At 45.1% G+C, this 18,231-nt stretch overlaps 1 protein-coding gene and 1 pseudogene across 1 annotated transcript in view; one reads left to right on the top strand and one right to left on the bottom strand.

Moving 5' to 3' along the window:
• The window catches only part of LOC135555777 (sterile alpha motif domain-containing protein 14-like), a 55,165-nt gene extending 47,999 nt beyond the window's left edge, over window positions 1–7,166 (top strand). Inside the window, exon 10 of the mRNA XM_064988502.1 lies at window positions 4,123–7,166. Coding sequence (XP_064844574.1) covers window positions 4,123–4,287 — 165 coding nt within the window. The 3' untranslated portion in view covers window positions 4,288–7,166. The remainder of the gene's footprint in view (window positions 1–4,122) is intronic.
• A 3,938-nt stretch (window positions 7,167–11,104) lies between these two features.
• Window positions 11,105–18,231, bottom strand: part of LOC135555776 (MAGUK p55 subfamily member 3-like) — a 44,257-nt pseudogene continuing 37,130 nt past the window's right edge.

The following is an 18,231-nucleotide window of genomic DNA, read 5'->3' as shown; positions in this document are numbered from 1 at the left end:
ACTACCGCCCCGTAGCACTCACTTCCGTCATCATGAAGTGCTTTGAGAGACTAGTCAAGGACCATATCACCTCCACCCTACCTGACACCCTAGACCCACTCCAACCCTGGGTCTCGACCCCACCCTGTGCAACTGGGTACTGGACTTCCTGACGGGCCACCCCCAGGTGGTGAGGGTAGGCAACAACATCTCCACCCCACTGATCCTCAACACTGGGGCCCCACAAGGGTGCGTTCTGAGCCCTCTCCTGTACTCTCTGTTCACCCACGACTGCGCGGCAACGCACGCCTTCAACTCAATCATCAAGTTTGCGGACGACACAACAGTGGTAGGCTTGATTACCAACAACGACGAGACGGCCTACAGGGAGAAGGTGAGGGCCCTCGGAGTGTGGTGTCAGGACAATAACCTCACACTCAACGTCAACAAAACTAAGGAGATGATTGTGGACTTCAGGAAACAGCAGAGGGAACACCCCCCTATCCACATCGATGGAACAGTAGTGGAGAGGGTAGTAAGTGTTAAGTTCCTCAGCATACACATCACAGACAAACTAAATTGGTCCACTCACACAGACAGCATCGTGAAGAAGGCGCAGCAGCGCCTCTTCAACCTCAGGAGTCTGAAGAAATTCGGCTTGTCACCAAAAACACTCACAAACTTCTACAGATGCACAATCGAGAGCATCCTGGCGGGCTGTATCACCGCCTGGTACGGCAACTGCTCCGCCCACAACCGTAAGGCTCTCCAGAGGGTAGTGAGGTCTGCACAACGTATCACTGGGGGCAAACTACCTGCCCTCCAGGACACCTACACCACCCGATGTTACAGGAAGGCCATAAAGATCATCAAGGACAACACCCACCCGAGCCACTGCCTGTTCACCCCGCTATCATCCAGAAGGCGAGGTCAGTACAGGTGCATCAAAGCTGGGACCGAGAGACTGAAAAACAGCTTCTATCTCAAGGCCATCAGACAGTTAAACAGCAACCACTAACATTGAGTGTCTGCTGCCAACACACTGACTCAACTCCAGCCACTTCAATAATGGGAATTGATAGGAAAGGATGTAAAATATATCACTAGCCACTTTAAACAATGCTACCTAATATCATGTTTACATACCCTACATTATTCATCTCATATGTATACGTATATACTGTACTCTATCATCTACTGCATCCTTATGTAATACATGTATCACTAGCCACTTTAACTATGCCACTTTGTTTACATACTCATCTCATATGTATATACTGTACTCGATGCCATCTACTGTATCTTGCCTATGCTGCTCTGCACCATCACTCATTCATATCTTTATGTACATATTCTTTATCCCCTTACACTGTGTATAAGATATTAGTTTTGGAATTGTTAGTTAGATTACTTGTTGGTTATTACTGCATTGTCGGAACTGGAAGCACAAGCATTTCGCTACACTCGCATTAACATCTGCTAACCATGTGTATGTGACAAATAAAATTTGATTTGATTTGATTTGGTCTGATGAAACAAAAATAGAACTGTTTGGCCATAATGACCATCGTTATGTTTGCAGAAAAAGGGGGAGGCTTGCAAGCCGAACAACACCATCCCAATCGTGAAGCATCATGTTGTGGGGGTGCTTTGCTGCAGGAGGGACTGGTGCACTTCACAAAATAGTCAGTCAGGAAGTTAAAGCTTGGTCGCAAATGGATCTTCCAAATGGACAATGACCCCAAGCATACTGATCCTAACTCACCTAAGAGAAATTTTTACGAGGATTATGTGTCAGGAATTGTGAAAAACTGAGTCTAAATATATTTGGCAATGGTGTATGTCAAATTTACATACACCTTAGCCAAATACATTTAAACTCAGTTTTTCACAATTCCTGACATTTAATCCTTAAAAATGCATTGCTTTAATGGTCAGTTAGGATCAGCATTTTATTTTAAGAATGTGAAATGTCAGAATAATAGTAGAGAGAATTATTTCTTTCATCACATTTCCAGTGGGTCAGAAGTTTACATACACTCAATTAGTATTTGGTAGCATTGCCTTTAAATTGTTTAACTTGGGTCAAACGTTTCAGGTAGCCTTCCACAAGCGTCCCACAATAAGTTGGGTGAATTTTGGCCCATTCCTCCTGACAGAGCTGGTGTAATTGAGTCAGGTTTGTAGGCCTCCTTGCTCGCATATGCTTTTTCAGTTCTGCCCATCAATTTACTATGGGATTGAGGTCAGGGCTTTGTGATGGCCACTCCAATACGTTGACTTTGTTGTCCTTAAGCCATTTTGCTACAACTTTGGAAGTATGCTTGGGGTCATTGTTCATTTGGAAGACCCATTTTCGACCTAGCTTTAACTTCCTGACTGATGTCTTGAGATGTTGCTTCAATATATCCACATAATTTTCCTCCCTCATGATGCCATCTATTTTGTGAAGTGCACCAGTCCCTCCTGCAGCAAAGCACCCCCACAACATGATGATGCCACCCTCTTGCTTCACTGCTGGGATGGAGTTCTTCTGCTTGCAAGCCTCCTGTAACGGTATTCGTCGTCGGGAAGATGAGGAATCATTGGACCAAAGCACAGCCTGGTACATGCTCATGCTTACTTTATTAAAACTGAACACTAATAACAAAATAACAAAGGGAATCGCCGAAACAGTCCTGAATGGTGCAAAACACTAAACAGAAATGAACTACCCACAAAAACCCTGTGGGAAAAAGCTACCTAAGTATGGTTCCCAATCAGAGACAACGATAGACAGCTGCCCCTGATTGAGAACCACACACGGCCAAAACAAAGAAATACAAAAACATAGAGAAAGGAACATAGAATACCACCCAAATCACACCCTGACCAAACCAAAATAGAGACATAAAAAGCTCTAAGGTCAGGGCGTGACACCTCCACCTTTTTCCTCCAAACATAACGACGGTCATTATGGCTAAACAGTTCTGTTTTTGTTTCATCAGACCAGAGGACATTTCTCCAAAAAGTACAATCTTTGTCCCCATGTGCAGTTGCAAACCGTAGTCTGGCTTTTTAATGCCGGTTTTGGAGTAGTGGCTTCTTCCTTGCTGAGCGGCCTTTCAGGTTATGTCGATATAGGACTTGTTTTACTGTGGATATAGATACTTTTGTACCTGTTTCCTCCAGCATCTTCACAAGGTCATTTGCTGTTGTTCTGGGATTGATTTGCACTTTTCGCACCAAAGTACGTTCATCTCGAGGAGACAGAACGAGTCTCCTTCCTAAACGGTATGACGTCTGCGTGGTCCCATGGTGTTTATACTTGCGTACTATTGTTTGTACAGATGAACGTGGTACCTTCAGGCGTTTGAAAATTGCTCCCAAGGATAAACCAGACTTGTGGAGACTACAATTTTTGTATGATGTCATTTTTTCCAATGATGTCAAGCAAAGAGGCACTGACTTTGAAGGTAGGCTTTGAAGTACATCCACAGGTACACCTCCAATTGACTCAAATGATGTCAAATATCAGAAGCTTCTAAAGCCTTGGCATCATTTTCTGGAATTTTCCAAGCTGTTTTAAGGGCACAGTCAATTTAATGTATGTAAACTTCTGACCCACTGGAATTGTGATACAGTTGAATTATAAGTGAAATGATCTGTCTGGTAACAATTGTTGGAAAGATTACTTGTGTCATGTACAGTAGATGTCCCAACCGACTTGCCAAAACTATAGTTTGTCAACAATACATTTGTGGAGTGGTTGAAAAACGAATTTGAATGACTCCAACCTAAGTGTATGTAAACTTCCGACTTCAACTGTATTTGTCACATGCACCGAAGAAAACAGGTGCAGACCTTACCGTGAAATGCTTACTTACAAACCCGTATTAACCAACAATGCAGTTAAGAAAAATCGAGTTAAGAAAATATTGACTAAATACACTTAAGTAACACAATAGAATAACAATGTAAATATAAGGTGTTCCAATCCTCGTTCTACCTTTTTTTAATTAACAAAATATTTTTCAATGTTAACTCTGCATTGTTGGGAAAGGTCTCGTAAGTAAGCATTTGATGGTAAAGTCTACACCTTTTGTATTCGGCACATGTGACAAATAACATATGATTTGATATTTTATTATATTTTATTATCAGGGTTTGGGAGTGAACAGTTCCACGGACCGCAGTGCACTGAAAAGGCGGATCAAAGACATTCACGCAGCAGCGGAAAAGGAGCGCAAGGCCCTGGACAAACTGGAACGCCAGAAAGAGAAGCAGCGCAAAAAGGAACAGGAGCTACGCAAGCTAAACACAAGCTAGACATAACCACCAGATGGCGCTAAATCACCACAGAAATACTCCTGACTAGAAACTGGTGTTGGTGCACATCTCCAACTCCCACATTATCATGATAGCATTGATGCTAAGTGGAGTTTTGTGCAAAAAGTTGGAATTTGCTCATAGACTTTCGTACTGTACCTCTGGTTTGGATGTGAGTCTTTGAACCCTGCGATGGGCGACAGTGTGTTGTCTATCACTGACACATGAATAATAACAGAATGAAAGCACCATGCTCTTCTTGTCAAATGGATTTATTTTAGACCAAGATCGGAAGCCCAAAGTGGGCATGTGAGAGGTAGGTCGCGAGTTATGAGAATACATCTACAGTCACACACTATTTATTCTTAATTTGGGTAGTTGGAGGACAATTGGGTCACGGCAGGACTGTCAATTTCTAATTTGGGTCCAGAGGTGAAAAAGCTTAAGAACTGTTTTGGACCAATCAATCAGTGGTTGACACAACATGATAGGTCCCGCCCATATTGGGGTTCAGTTGTCTCATTCTTCCTGGCTATGAAACACGTGTTGTTCTTTGTCAGTCATCAAGGTTATCCTCCCTTGTGGAAAAAAATCAGACTAATAATTTGTTACTGGAATTGAGTATGTGTTATAAACTCAGCAAAAAAATAAACATCCTCTCACTGTCAACTGCGTTTATTTTCAGCAAACTTAATTAACATATGTAAATATTTGAATGAACATAAGATTCAACAACTGAGACACAAACTGAACAAGTTCCACAGACATGTGACTAACATAAATTTAATAATGTGTCCCTGAACAAAGGGGGGGTCAAAATCAAAAGTAACAGTCAGTATCTGGCGTGGCCAGCAGCTGCATTAAGTACTGCAGTTCATCTCCTCCTCATGGACTGCACCAGATTTGCCAGTTCTTGCTGTGAGATGTTACTCCACTCTTCCACCAAGGCACCTGCAAGTTTCCAGACATGTTTGGGGGGAATGGCCCTAGCCTTCACCCTCCAATCCAACAGGTCCCAGGCATGCTCAATGGGATTGAGATCCGGGCTCTTCGCTGGCTATGGCAGAACACTGACATTCCTGTCTTGCAGGAAATCACGCACAGAACGAGCAGTATGGCTGGTGGCATTGTCAGTCCCACAAGCCATCATGTCAGGATGAGCACCACATGAGGGAGGAGGATCTCTTCCCTGTAACACACAGCATTGAGATTGTCCGCAATGACAACAAGCTCAGTCCGATGTTGCTGTGACACACCACCCCAGACCATGACGGACCCTCCACCTCCAAATCGATCTTGCTCCAGAGTACAGGCCTCGGTGTAACTCTCATTCCTTCGAAGATAAACGCGAATCCGACCATCACCCCTGGTGAGACAAAACCGCGACTCGTCACTTTTTGCCAGTCCTGTTTGGTCCAGCAATGGTGGGTTTGTGCCCATAGGCAACGTTGTTGCCGGTGACGTCTGGTGAGGACTTGCCTTATAACAGGCCTACAAGCCCTCACTCCAGCCTCTCTCAGCATATTGCGGACAGTCTGAGCACTAATGGAGGGATTGTGCATTCCTGGTGTAACTCGGGCAGTTGTTGTTACACGTGGCCTGCCACTGCGAGGACTGTCTCAGGCGTCTCACAGTACGGACATTGCAATTTATTGCCCTGGCCACATCTACAGTCCTCATGCCTCCTTGCAGCATGCCTAAGGCACGTTCACGCAGATGAGCAGAAACCCTGGGCATCTTTCTTTTGGTGTCTTTTTAGAGTCAGTAGAAAGGCCTCTTTAGTGTCCTAAGTTTTCATAACTGTGACCTTAATTGCCTACTGTCTGTAAGCGGTGTTTAAACCCTTTACAATGAAGATCTGTGAAGTTATTTGGATTTTTACGAATTATCTTTGAAAGACGGGGTCCATGAAAAAGGGCCGTTTCTTTTTTTGCTGAGTTTGTGACTTCTACACACATTCAATGCATTGACAAAGTCGCACTTTTCCCATAGCTTTTGACCATACACACAAACAGTACATTCTAGCAAATCACACACTATGAAAACCTAACCATGGTCTGAGTTATTATAGAAAGAATATAATTACAGAAATTGGCATTTATGTATTTTTTACAAAGAATATAATCACAGAATTCAGTTTTTTTCAAACACTCATAACCACAAGCCAGTAACACACAACCACATTCATATTGTAGTATGCATCAATACTCTCAGTGGACAGGAGTAAAACTTGAAGTAACAGGAAGATTTGTCCAAGACATTGTCAAGATAAGATGCTGATGAAACGTGATTTTTGAGCATATTTGTATATACTGTATGTTTGTGGCGTACGTGCATGTTTGTGGCGTATGATATACTGTCTGTTTATGTGTGTGTAAGTGTGCATATGTGCTATCTGAGGTCATTCTTTTGGTAACGACCGTATGGGGATGGGACTGGCTCTCCTGAAAGGAGTCTTCTGACGAGGCCACTTTAGAATTCTGGCTGTTGTCAATCTTTTGTCTACTCTCACGTTACACCAATCGTCATCTTAGCTGTTTTTGTCTTGAGAGTCTCCAACTTTTGGACCCTCCTGGAACAAGACAAGAATGGCACCAATCATCTTTGGAGGATTCAGGGCCCCGTATAAGGACTGATGCTGGGACATGCTATCCAAACCGTACCCCCATTTTGCCCAGTTTTCACACTGAATTCATGGACTGGTTTGTGGTCAGAAGAACCAGTGACAATGATATTAGCTCCAGGTTTTACACATACAAGGTCTTTAGGACTTTAGCTTCTTGATTTCCATCCTCCCCAGGATGCTGTGACTTCATTTATTTTCAACTCCTATGTCAAATGGAAATGTGTAATAAATATGGTTTAGAATGCAGAATGCATGTCAGCACTCCCAAAACTTCTGTTGCTACTGGTCTCTCATCTCTGGTCTCTCAGTTCAACATGTGAGCTGATTCACACTCGGTTTGTACAGCTGCTATGCAACACATCTGACACATCGGGGGTAAGGTTAGAACCCTAACCCAACTCAAAATGGAAATTTAGTCCAACTCAAAACGGGTAGGATTTGACGATAACAAAACGTACACAATGTAGCACTTGGTTCATCTGGTTTTACTATGGCACTTTATACATGTCACATTAAAAAGTCAACATTCGGGGTTTCTTGGTTTACATAGCACAGTAAAAGACTAAGAACACATTGCATGTTAAAAAGAGAACTGGATTAGAATTGGTGGAAAGGAGGATCTGTTGATAGTTTATCAGTTCTCCACAATGAAACAAGACTTGAAGTCCACGCACACATACACGCACGAAACCACCCACACCCACACACAAAGAAAGAGCACAGAGCTATGATGCCTCTACTCAAAGATCACCAGTAGCTCAGAGCGACAGAGCCAATATACAGACTAAGAACAGGTGGGGTTTCACAAAACCTTTCTGACTGCTTCAGTCAAGTAACAACAGTTTGACTTAGTGCGAGTCATTGTTTCTTTCTTGTGTATTACCTTGTAACCTTGAACTGGCTTCTAACATTGTTTCTGTAAACACCAAGGTAACGTAAAAGAAACACGTCACATCTGTGTGTATTTATAATGACGTCTTGAACCCACAATCACACTTGGAGCAGGCCAACCCGCAATCACACTTGGAGCAGGCCAACCCGCAATCACACTTGGAGCAGGCCAACCCGCAATCACACTTGGAGCAGGCCAACCCACAATCACACTTGGAGCAGGCCAACCCACAATCACACTTGGAGCAGGCCAACCCACAATCACACTTGGAGCAGGCCAACCCGCAATCACACTTGGATGAGTCCATATCCCACTAATCCCAGAGTCCTCGCCTGTAGATAAATACTCATACAGAACAATTTAACAAGGACCCTGATTGTCAAGATGGACCATAGAACACCCCCCTCCCCCTCCCCAAAACCCTATTACCCACACTGCACCTGCATCTTTAAACGTGTCTGATGTCAGCTATACAAAGGGCATTCCTATGTACACAAAAAGGAGCATAGCATGTTTTAGTGCACTTGTGTGTGTACATGACATCCACACACCCAGTGTCTCAGAACTGAAGTAATTCACACCTACTGTAGATTAGACCAGATTAGACACTTAGGGTCAAAGTTCAACAGGTTGCATTGAAGTGCTATGAGCTCGTTCGTTGGCACGGTAGGATTTGCATGTGCAATATTTACATCTGAGATTAAATAATTAAACTGTCGTGCACTTCCTTAAAACACATCCAAGTCATAAAATAATTGATCAAAAAAAGCATTATGAAATAATATTCTATTTCACATTCCATATTTCTGTACCGTTACATCTATCCTACTATACTATTTACAGAGTGTATTGGTTAATAATACTATGTATGTATTTATACTCATTCTCCAGGTATAATGGAAGCAGGTGGATTGGATTTTGGATAACATTTCAATAACATTATAATAACAATGGCTAGGCCTCACTCAGAATGCATTGTATCAACGAGCAACGGAAATAGGCGAGGAAACACTAAGTGAGGAAACCTTACAGAACAGTCATGAAGTCTATGTGAAGGAATTATGTAGGATTTCCTGCAGGATTCCTGTATCCATTTTTTGACTTGAAGTTACTTTGGATAAAAATGTGTGTTAAATGGCATATACAGTGGGGGGGGGGGAGTATTTAGTCAGCCACCAATTGTGCAAGTTCTCCCACTTAAAAAGACGAGAGGCCTGTAATTTTCATCATAGGGACACTTCAACTATGACAGACAAAATGAGAAAAGAAATCCAGAAAATCACATTGTAGGATTTTTAATGAATTTATTTGCAAATTATGGTGGAAAATAAGTATATGGTCACCGACAAACAAGAAAGATTTCTGGCTCTCACAGACCTGTAACTTCTTCTTTAAGAGGCTCCTCTGTCCTCCACTCGTTACCTGTATTAACTTGTTTGAACTTGTTATCAGTATAAAAGACACCTGTCCACAACCTCAAACAGTAACACTACAAACTCCACTATGGCCAAGACCAAAGAGCTGTCAAAGGACACCAGAAACAAAATTGTAGACCTGCACCAGGCTGGGAAGACTGAATCTGCAATAGGTAAGCAGCTTGGTTTGAAGAAATCAACTGTGGGAGCAATTATTAGGAAATGGAAGACATACAAGACCACTGATAATCTCCTTCGATCTGGGGCTCCACACAAGATCTCACCCCGGGGGGTCAAAATGATCACAAGAACGGTGAGCAAAAATCCCAGAACCACACGATGGGATCTAGTTAATGACCTGCAGAGAGCTGGGATCAAAGTAACAAAGCCTACCATCAGTAACACTCTACGCCGCCAGGGACTCAAATCCTGCAGTGCCAGACGTGTCCCCCTGCTTAAGCCAGTACATGTCCAGGCCCATCTGAAGTTTGCTAGAGAGCATTTGGATGATCCAGAAGAAGATTGGGAGAATGTCATATGGTCAGATGAAAGCAAAATATAACTTTTTGGTAAAAACTCAACTCGTCATGTTTGGAGGACAAAGAATGCTGAGTTGCATCCAAAGAACACCATACCTACTGTGAAGCATGGGGGTGGAAACATCATGCTTTGGGGCTGTTTTTTTGCAAAGGGACCAGGACGACTGATCCGTGTAAAGGAAAGAATGAATGGGGCCATGTATTGTGAGATTTTGAGTGAAAACCTTTGTCCATCAACAAGGGCATTGAAGATGAAACATGGCTGGGTCTTTCAGCATGACAATGATCCCAAACACACCGCCCGGGCAACGAAGGAGTGGCTTCGTAAGAAGCATTTCAAGGTCCTGGAGTGGCCTAGCCAGTCTCCAGATCTCAACCCCATAGAAAATCTTTGGAGGGAGTTGAAAGTCTGTGTTGCCCAGCAACAGCCCCAAAACATCACTGCTCTAGAGGAGATCTGCATGGAGGAATGGGCCAAAATACCAGCAACAGTGTGTGAAAACCTTGTGAAGACTTACAGAAAACGTTTGACCTCTGTCATTGACAACAAAGGGTATATGACAAAGTATTGAGATAAACTTTTGACCAAATACTTATTTTCCACCATCATTTGCAAATAAATTATTTAAAAATCCTACAATGTGATTTTCTGGATTTTTTTTCTCATTTTGTCTGTCATAGTTGAAGTGTCCCTATGATGAAAATTACAGGCCTCTCGTCTTTTTAAGTGGGAGAACTTGCACAATTGGTGGCTGCCTAAATACTTTTTTGCCCCACTGTATTGTTATATTAAGGGGAAACTCAAGTACTCGACACTGCGGGCCAAAGAAAGCTACAGATGATACTCCACATGGAGCCACAATAAAGATGTCTGTATGTTTGTCTGTCTGGCTGACTGACTGATTGACTGGCTGAGTGACGTAAATAATACAAAAAAAACCTTAAGAAATATCTGAAAAACCTGAATTTGAACAATGGATTGCATGTACTGTACATGTGTGTGTGTGGGTGGGGGGGTGTGTGTGTGTGTGTGTGTGTGTGTGTGTGGGGGGGGGCAGCCAGGACAACAGTCTTTCCCTCTGAACATCTCAAACACAGAAATGTTCCAAAGGGTTTTGCCGCATGCCCTTCTCCCATAGTGCCAGTGTGTGTCTGGCCCAGCATCAGATATCGGGACAGGTTTTGGGGCAGTATCCTCCACACCCCACAAGCTGGCCCATGGAGCCAAGGGGAAGGGATCCAGGAGATGAGGAAAGGGATGAGGGGGTAGGATAGGATTCCTGCTGGAAGAAGGGCTGGGGGCTGTGATCCCCCCTCTGGAGAGTGGTGGTTGGGGAAAGGGGGGTTAGGTTCGCACCCAGCAGAGGGGCACCCAGAAGGTCTCACGCTCCAGCCGCTCCAGAATGCCTCGGAGTTCTGTGCAGGCGCTGGCTGAGTCCTCCTTTATTAGGACCCGGTCGACCAGGTGGCCGTACTGCTGGTCCATCTGCTGGGCTGACTGACGCATTTCCTGCAGGTCCTCATCCTGACACGGACACACGGAGACACACACGGACGGACGGACAGGAGAATCAGACAGACGGACGTACAGGAGAATCAGACGGACGGACGGACAGACAGACAGACAGACAGAAAATGAGGAAGAAGCATAAGAGTGAGTAAGGATATAAAGGAGATATCAGATTTGGGAGAGGAGAAAATAGTAAAGGAGAACGCATGCCACCCAAAAAAGAAGATTGAGTAACATAAAAAAGGTGAAATAAGTCATTGATACATTCATATGAGCACATTTCAGACTCAGCTCACTGTAATTAAAAAGAGACAGCAGGTCTCACCGTCACTCGCCCATGATCTCCCCCTGCTGGTGAGGTGGCAGCACTACGACGGCGTCTGCTCTCCGGGACGCGCGGCTTGACGAAGATGACATAGGGCTTGAACTCAGATGTCCGCAGCGTCTTCAAAGCCTAAGGGGCCAGGACACATTCAGACGCAATGTCACACAGTCTGCGTAGGCTGTCACACAGAGTGCACGGGGTTGAGAGAACAGATGCTATCAGAGAAATGTCCTCTTGAGATGTCAGAGATGCTATGGATAACCGGGACAAGATAATGTGGCAGCCTGCCTGACTGAAACAGAAAGGACTCTCACCAAGAGAACACAGGAGAAACGCCAGGGGCCGTCATAGAATAGGGTGTGACACAGGCTGCATGTGATAGCCGTGGTTATATTGTGCAGTGCATCGTGACAGAATGGGATATGCATCACTGTAGAGGATGTGCCTTGGCCCTACCTCTGGCTGCACGTCCACTAGGCACATCTTATTCTTGGCCTGTACAGAGCGGATGGCCTCTATACTGGTACCATACTGGTTCTCCTTGTACTCCCCATGCTCTATGAACCTGGACACACAGGACACAACTAAGCACGAAACAGACAAAACAAAACAGAGTACTACAGAGACGGACCGTATGGCTTCACAGATCAGCCATATGGCATCAAAGAGGACTCACTTGTTGCTCAGAGCGTCCGCGTCAAACGCCTGTTTGGTGACAAAGTGGTACTCCACCCCCTCCTTCTCATGAGGCTTCTTGGGCCTGGTGGTATCTGGAGACACAAGTGATAGGGGGAAAGCTGTGATTGTTTGACTGGTGTAGCAGTTCTTTACTGGGGGTGTTGGAGTCGTCGTCAGTGTAGAAAGAAGAGGGTGCGGTTTAGAAGGTGTAACTCACGCGGTACGGCCACAGCATAGCGATGTGGGTTCTCTGCTATCACCTTCTGTTTCAGCTCATTGATACGAGCTCCTAGGGAGCCTTTTGTGCGAGTGAGAGAGAGAGAGAGAGAGAGAGAGAGAATGAGAACGAGAGAATGAGAGTGAAAGAAAGAAAGGGAGAGAGAGAGGGTAGAGAGACAGAAAAAGAGAAAGAGAGAGAGGGTAGAGACAGAAAAAGAGAAAGAGAGAGAGGGTAGAGACAGAGAAAGAGAGAGAGGGTAGAGACAGAAAAAGAGAGAGAGGGTAGAGACAGAAAAAGAGAAAGAGAGAGGGTAGAGAGAAAGAAAAAGAGAAAGAGAGAGGGTAGAGAGAAAGAAAAAGAGAAAGAGAGAGGGTAGAGAGACCGAAAAAGAGAAAGAGAGAGGGTAGAGAGACAGAAAAAGAGAAAGAGAGAGAGGGTAGAGACAGAAAAAGAGAAAGAGAGAGAGGGTAGAGACAGAGAAAGAGAGAGAGAGAGAGGGTAGAGAGACAGAAAAAGAGAAAGAGAGGGGGTAGAGACAGAAAAAGAGAAAGAGAGAGAGTAGAGACAGAAAAAGAGAAAGAGAGAGAGGGTAGAGACAGAAAAAGAGAAAGAGAGAGAGGGTAGAGACAGAAAAAGAGAAAGAGAGAGGGTAGAGAGACAGAAAAAGAGAGAGAGGGTAGAGAGACCGAAAAAGAGAAAGAGAGAGGGTAGAGAGACAGAAAAAGAGAAAGAGAGAGGGGGTAGAGACAGAAAAAGAGAAAGAGAGAGGGTAGAGAGACAGAAAAAGAGAAAGAGAGAGGGTAGAGAGACAGAAAAAGAGAAAGAGAGAGGGTAGAGAGACAGAAAAAGAGAAAGAGAGAGGGGGTAGAGACAGAAAAAGAGAAAGAGAGAGAGGGTAGAGACAGAAAAAGAGAAAGAGAGAGAGGGTAGAGAGACAGAAAAAGAGAAAGAGAGAGAGGGTAGAGAGACAGAAAAAGAGAAAGAGAGAGAGGGTAGAGACAGAAAAAGAGAAAGAGAGAGGGTAGAGAGACAGAAAAAGAGAAAGAGAGAGAGGGTAGAGAGACAGAAAAAGAGAGAGAGGGTAGAGAGACAGAAAAAGAAAAAGAGAGAGAGGGTAGAGAGACAGAAAAAGAGAAAGAGAGAGAGGGTAGAAACAGAAAAAGAGAAAGAGAGAGGGTAGAGAGACAGAAAAAGAGAAAGAGAGAGAGGGTAGAGACAGAAAAAGAGAAAGAGAGAGAGGGTAGAGACAGAAAAAGAGAAAGAGAGGGTAGAGAGACAGAAAAAGAGAAAGAGAGAGGGTAGAGAGACAGAAAAAGAGAAAGAGAGGGTAGAGAGAGGGAGTGAAATAGAGTTATTTAAACATAACTATCAGGGACAAATAATCTATATTTGCTGAAAAAATTCTGCATCAACATCAATTTAAGTCCTCTGATAAGTTACAGGATGTGCCATTTGTTGTGCACTTTGATTAATTAACTTATCAGAAACATAAATAGCATTAGGTACTGTAGATCAGACCTCACAGGCCCACACAACTAGCTTGGTCAAGCAGACTGACTGCTTCAAATGAAAGAGGATATGTGCGGAGAGATTGGTCTGGTTCTCATAAGGCTACCACACGACTAGAGGAAGTTGCTGTTTGTAGTAGCATTGGCCACTAGAGGGCAGTATCGTCAAAGTAGAATGACCACACATCCTGAAGCTGTTGCCATACCAATCAGAACCACCAGGCGGGGTCTCTCGTTGGGCCGGTGCTGGTAGCGAGTCACCTCCTCGTAGGTGGCAAAGTCTGGATCGGTGGGGTCGCGGGTGGCCCCTCCTCCGAGGGATCCTGACCGATCCTTTCGGCTCAGACGGAAACTCCTCCTCAGACCCGCTACGCAGGACAGGCAGGTGGGAGGGGCAGGGAGAGCAAGGTGAGGCAGGGAGGCAAAGGGTCAAAATGTCAGATATGATCATCCACTTAAGTGGTTTGATACACTGTCTAACACATGCTCTTTCTACATAATTACAACTGTATTCTCGAAGGCATGTTAGATAGCGCTTGTAGTTGTTCTCACTTGGCAATTAGTGTTGCTGACAAACATTTTGAACGCACAACACCAGTATCACATCAGGACATCATATCAGGCTATCATGCAAATCAAACCCCAACATAAGCATGACATTATTCTTTGTTGGATTATTAGGTGTTGGTTATTGAATAACAAAGAATGTGCAACCCTTGATAATCATGCATTAAAACCCCAGTGAACCGTGTGACCATTCAAATACTGGTGGTAAACTGGGATTCGTCGTTAATCACTGAGTGATTCTACAGGTTTGACAGCCTGACCCGTGCTTATCTCTAAGGTAAATGGGCTGCCAGCAGCATTGTGAGATATTGACTGAATCTGCTCATTTACAAGCGTGTGTCCAACACATATCAATCACATACAGCTAATATCTGACAAAGGGGTTTGGCAGCTCCACTTTGACTGTGAGAAATAAGCTCTGGGACTGAGAGTGAAGCTAACACACATCTGCTATTAATATCAAGCTCATGCCTCTCTCTTTCTCTTTTTATAGGAGACATGGCTTCACTCAACGAACAACTAGTAATACTACACTGAGGATGAAAGATAAATTAGCCTTGATAGAATTGGAAGGACAATGGTCTGGTTTGTAACACATGTAAGAGTATACAGTACAACGGAGACATGCTGCTTGACAGAGGGCTACAGGAGTGGACAGGGAGGGATGGGACAGCCTGACTCTGGAGACCACAGTGTAGTGGGAGTGACACACACGCACACCCACGCACACACAGACACGCACACACAGTGTCTCCAGGCCCATGGGTGCCCATCCCCCCTGCCTGCCGGACAGTGGGAATACCTGAGGGAACAAGCCGGTAACAGTACCTGAATAAAATTCCCAGGAAAACACCTGGCCACAGGAGGGCGCCACTGCTTTACACTTAGGAGAGACTATAACTGGCATTAGAGCATCACACAACCCAGCCTCGCGCCTCAGTCTCCACACAGGGTGAAACAAGCAGCAAAACGTGTCTGGTTGGTTGAGTGTGCAATGCGTCCAATGCAGCAGGACCCTCGTGGGGGTGAGGGTAGGATGGGGTGGACCAGCCATAGCAACAGAGGCAAGAGGGGAGTCTCAGGAGGATCCAAACACTGCTTAGTTCGGGGCAGGGCAAGGGTGCTGAGTTTAATCTCCATATATAAGGAGTAACCTGATTGGTTGACGGTCGTATTCTGTGTCATTTTGAAGGTATACAATCATGTAGAATAATGCAGTTGGTCTTATTGCCAAGGGAGGGCAGTGTTTGACTGTCGGCTGTGTTCAGATCCTTCCGTGTGCTTTGCTTTCCATTCCAACAGTTTCTGGGGTATGGGGTGAGGCCTCAAGGTCATGTAGGGGTGAAGGAGGCAAGGGGAGGACAGTGGAAGGAGGGGAGGCCAGTGGGAGGGCAGCAGGGGGCTGAGGATTACGGGGAAAGCGTTATATTCTGGTGCCAATGCAATTTCAGTCTGGATGCAAACTGTATTTACCACGGTCGGTAGCTTGAGGGTTGAATCCAATTGATGACACTCGTTAGCAAGTAGTAACCATTTCTGAATGCCCTGAAATGATTGCTACTCTGGTGTCTGGGGAACGGATACTGATCCTAAGACGTGTTAATATTCTGACAGAGACGCATAGCAGCCATGTGTCAATGTCTACTGGACTGTGTCAAGTCTGGTACTCGCGCTCTATCACACCCTCTTAAGCACTTTTCTCATTACACTAATTAGGTAACGAGACCGATTTGCTATCGACACCCGAAGGAGTGAGAAACTAAACTCCCCTCTTTCATATTGAGCTGGAAAATCTGGTGCTGAAGCGCAGCCTCTCTCCTTCAGTACTAGTCTTCCCTGTCAAATGACCTGGGATCAGTTCTGTCTCCTCTCAGCATTGTCTCACCCCACCGCCTTTCTCTCCACCTCTCGCCTCCCTTCTCCATCACCTCCCACCCGTACATTCCCCAACCCAAAAGCGCCAGGTCAGTTAAGCCAGCAGCTCACAGCAAAGTCCTGGAGGACACAGACACGTCGGACAGCAAAAGAGGTAAAGGTCGGCAGAAGGAGGAAGACGTGCAGACTCTCACCTATGTACTGTCCATTGAAATAGCCTTCACAATCACAGTCCTCTGTAGGGAGGCAAGCAGGGAGAAGAGGGGGGCGGGGGTGAGCGGAGGGTAAGTAACCTGAGGGAAGGATCAGAGGGGTGGGGAGGGGGGGTACAGAGGGGAGGGGGGGGGGGGGGCTACGGGCTCCGAAGCAGGACAGGCAGGGTCAGGCAGGCGGGCAGAGGGGTGGGCACAGTGTAGGTCCCTAAGCCAGCAGGTCAGGACAGGGAGGTTTCAGCAGGACAGGCCCTCAGCCGGAGCCCGCAGCCACTGTGGCAGCCAGGTGGGGGAGGTTTGACAGACACCACACAGACACACCGAGCACTTCTGGAGGTAGTCGACTGGAAAAGGGAAGTGGGTCTCCCTAGCCCACACACATGGCTTTGTGAAATGGACAGTTCACAAAGCTATGGTAGCTAGCATACAGAAACCTGTGCATTTCACAACTCTATAACTGCTGAATTCAATATTTAACTAGGCAAAAAACTAGTTTCAATATCTGATGTCTCTGAAACTCTGGATATGCAACAAAAGTGCTGACAGTGGCAGATTCACAACTCAGAGATACTGAGTAGAAAATAGCTGACAGAGAAAAACGGGGCAAGTAGAAAAGACGACAGCAGAGAAGGGAGAGGAGGAAAGAGAAGTCCTCTGCAAGGAGAAGAACAGGTAGCCAAGACACAGTAGAGGGGATGAAGAGGGTAGCAAACTGCAGTAGACAGAACAAGATGAATTACAGAGAAGAACGAAAGAGAGAACAAAAGAATAGAAGCTGTTGATGATGGAGAGGATGGGTCATTGCTATCTTTAAGTGATTGTCTGTGCTTTCCAGTCTGCAGGCCTGCCCTAGCATCACACACATACAATAAGGTATGGGCTCTCGAAATATGGGCTCTTTAAGCCATTTAAGCCATAATATGCTTTATGTAATATTCTTATAAGGTAGGGTGGGAGCTGGTCCACGAGAAAGTGAGTACCTTATGAACATTTGCAAAAAACATCTTGAGATTTTTTTGTGGTGTGTCCAGTCCGTTATTAGAACGCACGTACTCACACACACACACGCACGTACTCACACACACTGCAATCGCTGTGAATCTCTATTCTGGTCTCGTAGGCTGCCTACAGTGGGGGAGGATTTAAGCTGGAAGCAGAGCAGTACAGGACCCATGGGGTCTCATCCACCCCGCAGCACAGGCGCGCACACACACACACACACACACACACACACACACACACACACACACACACACACACACACACACACACACACACACACACACACACACACACACACACACACACACACACACACACCCCCCCCAAAAGAAAGAGAGACGGCTGAGAGCTTTGATGCCTCTACTAATATACTTTCTAGTAGGAGCCTGCAAGCAGACAGTAACTGTCCTCTCATAGTCATACCAAGGAGTTTCAAAACACGGAACGCAAATAGTCAAATGGAAGTCATGAGAAATATAAGAGTAATAAACTGTCACCACATGTCCATGGATCTGATTATGCCTAATTGTGGATAGTTACTAGTATGTCCATGTGGAGTAATGTCCTGTCTAATC

This window comes from Oncorhynchus masou, chromosome 15, assembly GCF_036934945.1.
Source record: "Oncorhynchus masou masou isolate Uvic2021 chromosome 15, UVic_Omas_1.1, whole genome shotgun sequence".
In the NCBI taxonomy this organism is placed as follows: domain Eukaryota; kingdom Metazoa; phylum Chordata; class Actinopteri; order Salmoniformes; family Salmonidae; genus Oncorhynchus; species Oncorhynchus masou.
Note: the sequence above shows the minus strand (reverse complement) of the source record. Positions and strands in the feature narration are given on the sequence as shown.